The 9,763-nt window shown below is 34.4% G+C and overlaps 1 protein-coding gene across 13 annotated transcripts in view; it reads right to left on the bottom strand.

Moving 5' to 3' along the window:
• Window positions 1–3,014: 3,014 nt before the first annotated feature.
• The window catches only part of LOC108749600 (traf2 and NCK-interacting protein kinase), an 86,519-nt gene continuing 79,770 nt past the window's right edge, over window positions 3,015–9,763 (bottom strand). For 11 of the 13 annotated variants that reach the window (XM_018488382.1, XM_018488389.1, XM_018488390.1 and 8 more), the window contains 5 exons: window positions 4,799–5,009; window positions 4,492–4,712; window positions 4,087–4,404; window positions 3,251–3,550; window positions 3,015–3,116 (listed from right to left, as the gene is read on the bottom strand). In XM_018488382.1, coding sequence (XP_018343884.1) covers window positions 3,033–3,116; window positions 3,251–3,550; window positions 4,087–4,404; window positions 4,492–4,712; window positions 4,799–5,009 — 1,134 coding nt within the window. In that variant the 3' untranslated portion in view covers window positions 3,015–3,032. The remainder of the gene's footprint in view (window positions 3,117–3,250; window positions 3,551–4,086; window positions 4,405–4,491; window positions 4,713–4,798; window positions 5,010–9,763) is intronic. The other 2 variants (XM_018488386.1, XM_018488394.1) reach the window with 1 other exon arrangement.

Below are 9,763 nucleotides of genomic sequence, written 5' to 3'. Positions count from 1 at the left end.
CCGACATCGATAAAATACCGATTTAATGATTATATGAAGAATTCTTTTTCAAACCGAAGAGAAAGTATCTTTGAGATTATACGAGATTAGACCATAGTAACGCTTCTCGGAAGTGAAACGGCGATTTACAATCAAAAAACGAGCAGGAAAGGAGAAAGATAGGATGCTCTCTTTTAGCGCGCGATGTTTCGCTAAGTTACAAAAGAACCTTGCACAAATCTTATGGAAATTGAATTTCGATTCGAAATCGATTCGAAATCGAATTGCCTGAAAATTTAATATGTTATAGATCTTGTCGTCCTGATGAAGTCTCCATAGGCACGACCCCCTGTAATGAACTGTTTGACCTTTACGAGGCGTCATTTTTCAAAACAGGCTAATACTACAATATCTTATTTTCAACAAGTAAGGTACATTTCTACATTATTATTTGCTCTTTCTATGTATATTTTTAAGTAAAAAAATTATAAGGATAATATTGACTTAATTGTTTCTTACAAAAAAAAGCTGTAAGAATATCGAGTCAATAACTTGATTTAAGTCAACGCTATGTTGCTTCATATCTAGAGCGCGGAATTTTACGCACGATTATGGGACGCGCATGAAGAATCGTTTATGCTTCGTTTATATTTATATTGAGTAAACCATGCGCCAGTCGTAATGTTGCTATCTTATTTAAGCGTACATCCGACTTGTACGCAGCGAATCTTTGTGCGCGTCTCGAGATCGTGCTTGAACTTCTGCGACATATTAATACTTTTCACAACCGTTGTTTTCATAATTATTTATACTATTAGTTCTTATCAGTTAAATATTTTTTGCTTTATTATTAAATTATATTTTTTTAATAATAAAAATTCATTTTTCTATTAAATCTTATAATATAAAACAATAATCAAAAGCATCCCGATTTGTGAGAAACAATTAGGACAACATTATCCTTATAATTTTTTACTTAAAAATATACATAGAAAGTGCAAATGATATAGGAATGCACTGTACTAAAAAAAAATAAGAAATTGTAATATTAGTCAGTTTCGAAAAATGATGCCTCGTAGAAGTCAAACAGTTCATTACAAGGGGGTCATGCCTGTGGAGATATTTTATCAGACATTTATCTATAACATTTCAAATTTTCAGGCAATTCAACCGAAATTCAATTTAAGGTTTATGTACAGTTCTTTCTTACAAAAGCTGAAGACTTACATATCGACTTACATATGTTGTTCGTCGATAAACGACAAATATGTTTCTCATGATATAGAGTGCGTATGTCAAAAATGTAAAAAAAAAGTACTGGAACTTTGAAAATATAAAAAAGAAAAAGATTAGAAACTTGGCTATTCATTCCGCGACATCATGGCGTCACGAAATTCCTTCAATACAATTACTCTATTGTTTGTAAAAATGCGACTCGTCCGTCAAATGTCTATCCACATTATATCATTTCGCGTCATCGTCATCATCGTCATGCTTTTGTTCGCATGAACGGAAAGAACCCAGCTGCTATAACTAGACAATTAATTAACGTTAGTAATTGAGGGGATGGGCGGAATAAAAGTCTAATTACAAAATCTTGATATTAATAAAAATTAAAATGACTTGCTACTTTTTTTATTATACATAAATGGATACAATATTAAATAAATTTATGTAATGTCTTTAAGAAGTTACATGTACAATACTTCTCTATTACGATCAATATTACATGAAAAAGCTAATTGCTGGAAAAAGGGCCTAAGTAGAATTGCCTTTATTCCGCCCATCCCCTCAATTACTCTCACTTAATTCTAAATTTATCATGATATCGCGTTATATGTAAAGATGTCATCTCCATTATTCATGGAGCCAGCCCATATAGCCAGCCCATCGTAAAGTGTCCGCTTTTTACTAGAGCGTTGCTACACATTTCGTTAAAAACTACACCAGAACTTTTCACTAAGAAATTAACAAACTTCGACAAGAAAATAATCACGATTTCGAGCCCTATACGAGCTTCCTTTTTCCATCTGTCTTTCTTTCTTTCTTTTTTTTACTCAAGATCTCCGAATTTTTATACGACACTCACACTTCGATTATCGGAGTATATCCTTGATTTAAGAAAAGTCTCTTAGATAGAGCTTTTTTGTACAGACCGATTTATCGATTTTATTGCACGGATTTCTTTACAAAACAGTTGCACAGCAACAACCGATTAGCTATGCGAGCTGGTAATTCGTCAACACTGTTCTTACAACTACAATTTTTTCTACTCACAATTTTTTAGAAAGATCTGCACAAATCAAGTTCATACTTTATTACGTTATTCTAAATCATCTTCCGTATAAAACACTCTTAATTATTAACTATTCGCCAAACATGGTAAAACACACTTTATTTCATTTTTAATATTTAAGATTCCTTGAGAATTAAAGTCTTTACGTATACATGCCAACGCAAAACAAGTACAGACTTATCGTAGTGATTAATGCGATAAATTTATATAAAAAAAATGAAAGAAAAATACATAGAATACTATTAATACGATTTACCAGCATGCAATAATACATCGTGCACTCTTGTTTTATGGAGGGGTTGGAGAAGAATTCGCTCTGCGTTTCGGCCGCACATTAGGCTGCATTACGCAATCCGCAAGGCGAACAAATGAAAAAACAGAGGAATTTCTTGACAAGCAGATTGACGAATGTTAACGTCCCCGGTGTGCTTCGTAACGGCAACCGAGTGCATTGTTGGAACCTATTATCATACTCTTCAGCTTCTTCGTAATCACAATTGTAGTTGTACGAAAGATTACGTAAATAATAATGAGAATAATGACGATGACGTTGACAATGCTGTACTTGTTGTTGATGCTGATAAAGATATTGGATACGGTGTACACACTTCCTGGTCTCCAAGGCGCTGGGTCCTGGCAGTGAAGGACGAGCGAGTGTGCGCGCCGATGCTGTATATCCCGATACACGCGAAGGATTGTGTAACGGAGGTAAACGTGAGGATAATAATCTTGGGGCCAAATTTGGCCTCATTCGGGATCACCAGTTGGCCATGCCCGGTTTGTTTAGAGTCATGAAATAGATCTGGCACGAACTACCACCCTTTGCCGACGAGAAAAATACCTAAGAAACAGATAAAGCGACATAATGTTACAAATTATATATATGAGTAAAAAGACAAATAGGCGGATGGATTTCATACATTAATATGCGTTTCAATTAATCGTTAAGTGTTGTACATTTCAAATTACACGCACCTTATCATTACGTTCACAGAGGAACTTGAGTCGTTGAGCCTTCTTGTGCATAAAAACACCATCGAGATGACCACTCTCTACACTCCTAATTTCAATCGCCTTGTTTCCCCAACCCATAATTTGTCCCGTACCAATGTATGCGACGCTCGTAGGCATCTCACCCCACTGAAGAACCATCGTCTTTGATACTCTGCCATAAGTATTTACGTATACGCCCTCATTATCGTAGCAGAGTAGTAACTGCATACCATTACTGTTTGGCAACGCTACTATACAGTGCGGACAAATAGGACCCTGGGTCTACGATTGAAAAACAAATAATAATACACATTGTCACCAAATTTTAAAAAGAATAAAAATTTAAGTAGATGTATATGCTTCCAATTGTTTTTCGATTTTAACAATTCGAATTTAATAATTTATAGACTTAAAATATCATTAAAGAAACTTGATGACTGAATATCTGAAATTTTAAAAATAAGTCTATCATGCACACACGTACGCACGCATATACGCACACGCACACGGTATTTCTTTATTATTAAATCTAGTTTATTATTGATTATTTTTTATAATAATTTTTTATAACTGAATTTAATATTGAATTTATTATTGATTATTTTTTATAATAATTTTTTATAACTGAATTTAATATTTTTACCGAAGATTATGTCGAAATAGATTTCAAATAATGCAAAGTACTTATGAATATTCTACTCGTGCATTACTGATTATTATCAAGAAATTAAATTCGGATTTCTTGAATGACGAGATCAGCCAATAAATCGCATCGCGCACATTTATCAATATGAATAAACAGATCTGAGTTTTCTTACATGTTTTGGTAAATATATATCGTAAACTGTGGCGGAATCCAAATCGACCGCGTGAAATCCATCAGCACTACCATAGATAACCTTCAATCTTGAACTCTCCTCAACTGTAAGGTCAACCAATAGAGGTCTGTGCGCGAGCTCGCCAAAAGACTTGAAAGCCATAAATTTATGGTACGGCTTTGGCGCCCAGGCGTAAATCTCTATGGAATCTTTCAACGCGATCACAAGGAACTTTATTCTTTCATATTTCACTATTTTGAAGTGCACAGCGCCCTGCAGATCGCCCACATTGATCCAACCATTACGTCGTTCGACTTGCTACAAAGTAATATTCGATATTAAAACGAGTACACAGAAAGGAAATTAAATGCATGTGTGTGTGTGTGCGCGTAAAATAAAACTTACATCACTGTGACCATCTGTCCGTAGAATTTTGCTCTTCAACCAAGAAAGATAGTAGACGCGTACTCTATTTTTCTTACCGCTGATCGTAACCAGGATATTTTGACCCTCGAGAACCTCCATTTGTTGAAAACGTCTTCTACTGATCAATTGGTAAACTTTACCCTGTCCACTCCTGTCCAACAACATCAAGCCGTTCTCGGTCCCAATTAACAGATTTACACCTGTAAAATAATAAGAGTCGGTTATAATCAGAGCTTACAATCACAGTGCGCGACAAACAAAGATTCTGCACGAACTGTATACGTACCCCATAACGCAGCACAGAGGATCTCGCTGTTGAAACGCTTTTTATATTTGCGTATCTCAGGTGTATCCGATGCTAAATCGTGGCTAGTGGGAGTCACATTAACGTTTACGTGAGACTCTCTTCTCGCTGGACCAGCTCCGAATCCAAAAGTCAGGAAAGATCGCTGCTTCTGTTGAAGCGCAAACGGAGGTGATTTCACCGCTTGTCGATACTACAACAAAGATGACTTTGCCGTTTGATTAACTCCAAGAGAAGTGAGCTAAAATGCCAGGCAAAAACTACTTTGCACGCAAAGAAATGCTGGAGTGATTAGGAAAATTTGTTTTCGACCCAAATATCGCTATCACAATCAACAGAAAAGATACAAATCGCAGAAACGCATAAAGTTCCCCTTTTTCTCTCTTATTTAAATAGTAAAAAATGCATGCAAAGGACTGAGCAAAGAACTGAAGAAAAAAAGGAAAGAACAAATCAGCCGAATCAAATATGCGATATATACATAGCATTCATACAAACAAATTATCTCGATTGCAAATTAAAGCATTTCTTCACAGAGTAATATAAAAATGAAAAAGAATAGACATTCGCATGTAATCCGTGTAAGTATACGTATCGAAGGGATACGTTTGGTAAGGATTAAGCAGACTTGAAATTTGCCAATTCTGTGTTCAATGGCATCCGCAATTACACTATTAGCTTATTATTATGTATGTCTTCGTGTAATTCTCGAAATGACACTCAGTATATAAGATTAAACATTCGCGTCGTCTACCCAGGGCGCATCGTCGCGTCGTTACGTTTCACACAGGTAAGAAACAAAACCCACAAAAAGGACAGAAGAAGGAAGAGAGAGATGTGAGAACAAAAAGCAACAGTGGTCGCGGCTGTGTTAGAGTTATCGTTTTATTACCATGATGACACCAAGAATCACATACACAGAAACAGATCCCATAAAAATCAACCAAAAAGAGGATAAGATAAAAACAGCCTGAGCACGTACACAAAACTGGCATTCATTCCCGTGGTACTTAATGAAAAAAGATCAACGTTCGAGAGCAAAATAACATGTGTCCTCATACCTCTGTTCCCGCTCCTCGCGCGAAAAAGCGAGGAGGAGGAGGAGGAAGAGGGAAGGATAGCAGTCGAAATTTTTTTTAATGGATAAATAGATACTTACATTGTAATTAGTATTGGGATTGGAATGATCAGTAGAGGGCCCTGCCCTTCGAGTTAGAGCTCCCGCGTGTCCCACAACACACAACATAATCCTGAATTAGTCACGTTGACAACCGTATAATTGACGCTTAATAGAGATCACACGTGAAACATGAGACATTGCGAAGTCCTATAACTATCCTATCATCATAACTTAAAGCATGACTATACAGCCATCTTTTTTGTAATATATACAAGTCCAATTTCGATCTGTTATTATAGAGTGATTACTGAAATTAAAAAAAAAATTCCTTGAGAATTCCTAGATTTTTCAGGTATTTCTGTTTAAAATTCTAGGTAAGAAATGTTTAATGCAACTTTGAAATAAATTAGAGTGTAACGCAAATAAATTAAAAATTAGTAAAAGACAGGAATTCTACGAGACTACACTACTATTTTTTATACAATTAAAACCGCGAAATTCATAGGATAATTTTGAGGTGTCCAAGACCGAGTACTTTTGGTTTGAAATTGAAATTGATCGGTATTCATGCTTATTACCGTTCCTACTCCTCACTTGTTTCATCGTTTTAATGTACGACACTCGTTCTTAAGGTCGACCCATACATATATGTATATAGTGTATAATTAATAGAATTATCAATACTATTAATTATATATTTTTTTCATTTTGTTATATTTTAGTAATTATATTATGGCTTCCAAATTTATATAGGGTGTCCGGTAAGTTTTGACAAAGCGCTCATATGTAGATAGAACTAAACTGATTTGAAAAGTCCTCTACCATTTTGCAATTTTCGCAATAGTTATTAATTACTAAAAATTGCTCTGAATATGTTTTTAATAATTTTTTATTTAAATAAGACTTTACAGAAAAACAGCAAGAAACAAAAATTGTTAATTTTCTTCTCAATTTCTGAGAATTTTTTCAGAATTTCTTAATACCATTTATATTTTATATTTTCTCATGTTGGTAAAAAGTTGCCAAAAAAATGCAATACTAAACATTGATACACAATTTTAAAAAAATTCTTAAAATTCTATAAGAAGAAAATAAACAATATTTGTCTCTTGCTGTTTTTTTTTTCTATAAAATTATTAGTATTTGAGTAAAAAATTATTGAAAACCAATATTCGGCAATTTTTAGTAATTAATATTTTGTTAATTATTGTGAAAATTACATTTAATGATACAGAACTTTTTGACTCATGTCAATATAGTCCGCTCTATCTATACACGAGCGCTTTGTCAAAACTTACCGGATACCCTGTATAAACTATATGATTGGAAACACGACCGTTTATATTAAAATGCATTACAAAGATGATACGAAGCGCCACTACGGTCTGAATGTTAAGATGTTGAACTACTGTATATTATATATTCAATTAAATAAATTAATTTCAGATATGATAATTACGTGCCGATATGGTTGTCAGACTTTCAACGCAATTAATCTAAAATATTAATAATCCCCCCAAATTTCCCAAATCTTAAAAAACTGTAATAAACTTATTGCGAAAAATATTGCCTCGGCCGGGAGTCGAACCCGGATCTCTTGCATTCCGTGCGAGCGTCCTAAGCCTTTAGACTACCGAGACAATATACCCTGTATATACAAATTTTAGACAATTTAATCGCCTCAGGTGAATATCTCAGAAACTAAGAGAGATACAAGAAAAAGTTTTATATAAAAGTTGTAGGTTTTCTTGGGGAAAAGAAGGTGGAAATAACGAATTTTGGATTGGGTGCACTACCAAGATCAAGTCAAGGTCAACATAAATTTTTTAAATGGAATCCTTTATTTTTTATTGCATATTCTTGTAGCACACCTCGAGAACTTTAATAAAACACTATAATAAAATATTTTTTCATCAAGTACTTTTCAAATTACAAGGCTTGAAAGTAACAGTATCGTCGGTATTAACATTACCCAATGTGTACCACGTGGAGGTTACTTAGTCGGATTTAATCTCTTGTGTGCAAACGTACGTGCGTGTATGGGGAAGGGGAAAGGGAGTCAAAGTTACACGTACTCTGTTCTTGTTTCTATTTGTTAATTGGTCTGATTATGTTTTTGATAATCAATCAGCTCCAGATTGACTGCATGCATTTTCCCGTGCTTAGCATTATCCAGGATGAACGACATGGACGGGGATTTCTCCCATTGATGCTTGATTTACGTGAGTCCCCTTGCTTCTCATATGCGTGCGTATGAGCGCACGCATGCGAATGTGCTTCAGATTCACATTATATTATTTATAATTCTTCGAATATGTCTCCATTTACGTTGATACACAACTGAATTCGCTTTCTAAATGCTGGAATTGTTCTTCTTAATACTTCAATTGGAATATTCGGTATGTCGCTCTTATGCGATGTTTTAGATCTTCAGGCGTCGAGAGTATTTTTTCATAAACAATATTTTTGATTTAGCCCCACAGAAAAAAGTCAGAGGACGTTAAGTCAGGTGACCTAGGAAACCGAGCCACGAAACCATTTCGTCCAATCCAGCGTCCTGCACATCTATCATTTAAAAAATTGGTTACGATGCGCGCATTGTGTGGATCCGCATCATCTTGCTGTACAACATTTAAAAGATTTTAGTTATCCAGTCGGACACCTTGAGTAATGCTAATGCCGGCGGGGCTGTAACTTGCAAGCCTTATAACTCAAAAAGTACATAATGAAAATGAACTTAATTATAGTGTTTTGTAAAGCTCTCGAGATGATCTACAAGAATGTGCAATAAAAAGTAGGGGGTTCCATTTAAGAAATTGAAGGTAACCTTCACGTGACCTTCAAGCAACTATTCAAGATCAAACTAATAACACCATCTTAAGTCCCCTTCAAACATATACAACTTTTGTCTGAAACATTTTTTTCTAAAATCAAAAATAAAGTTATTTAGAAGTAGAACATTAAAATGGAACATCCTGTATATCGGGTGTTTCAGACCATCCTTTTATCTTCGTAGGATAAGGTCCAATCGTAAAAGTGTTCAGACAAAATTTGTAAGATTTAAAAAGATATATTTATTGATCTTATCAGTTTGACCTTAGGTGGTGTGTCGCCAAGGTCAGGTCAAAGTCAAGTTGATTATTTTAAATGGAACACTCTATTTTTTATTCCAGAATCTCATAGACGATGTCAAGAGCTCTTTCCGAAAATACTATAATAAAGTTATTTTTTATTAAGTACTTTTCGAATTATAAGGCTCGAAAGTTACAGTACGTCCTTAACATTACGCGTGGTGTCTGACCGATGGTTAAAACCTCTTGAATATTGTTCAGGATCATATCCTGAATAACATTTGTCAAGATCAAGACCATTGGAAATTATTCGTCTTATTTTCATTTTTGCACAAAAAATTCATTTTTATATGAAAATTTTAGATATGAAAATTACAGGTATAATCTCCAATGGTCTTGAGCTTGACAAATCTTATCAAGAGATTTTAACCATCGGTCGGACACCTTGCGTAATATTAATGCCAACGGTACTGTAACTTTCATGCCTTATAACTCGAAAAGTACTTTATTGAAAAATAACTTTATTATAGAATTTTGAAAAGCTCTTGACATCAGCTATTAGATTCTGGAATTAAAAGTAGGGTGTTCCATTTAAAAAAATCGATGTGATCTTAATCTGACCTTGGCGACACCACCCAAGATCAAACTGATAAGATTAATAAATATAATGTTTTTAAACCCTACAACTTTTGTCTGAACACTTTTACGATTGGACCTTATCCTGCGAAAATAAAAAGATAATAAGGGTGATCTGAA

This window comes from Trachymyrmex septentrionalis, unplaced genomic scaffold (assembly GCF_001594115.1).
Source record: "Trachymyrmex septentrionalis isolate Tsep2-gDNA-1 unplaced genomic scaffold, Tsep1.0 scaffold301, whole genome shotgun sequence".
Lineage (NCBI taxonomy): Eukaryota > Metazoa > Arthropoda > Insecta > Hymenoptera > Formicidae > Trachymyrmex > Trachymyrmex septentrionalis.
The sequence above is the reverse complement of the archived record's forward strand: the minus strand, read 5'-3'. Positions and strand labels throughout refer to the sequence as shown.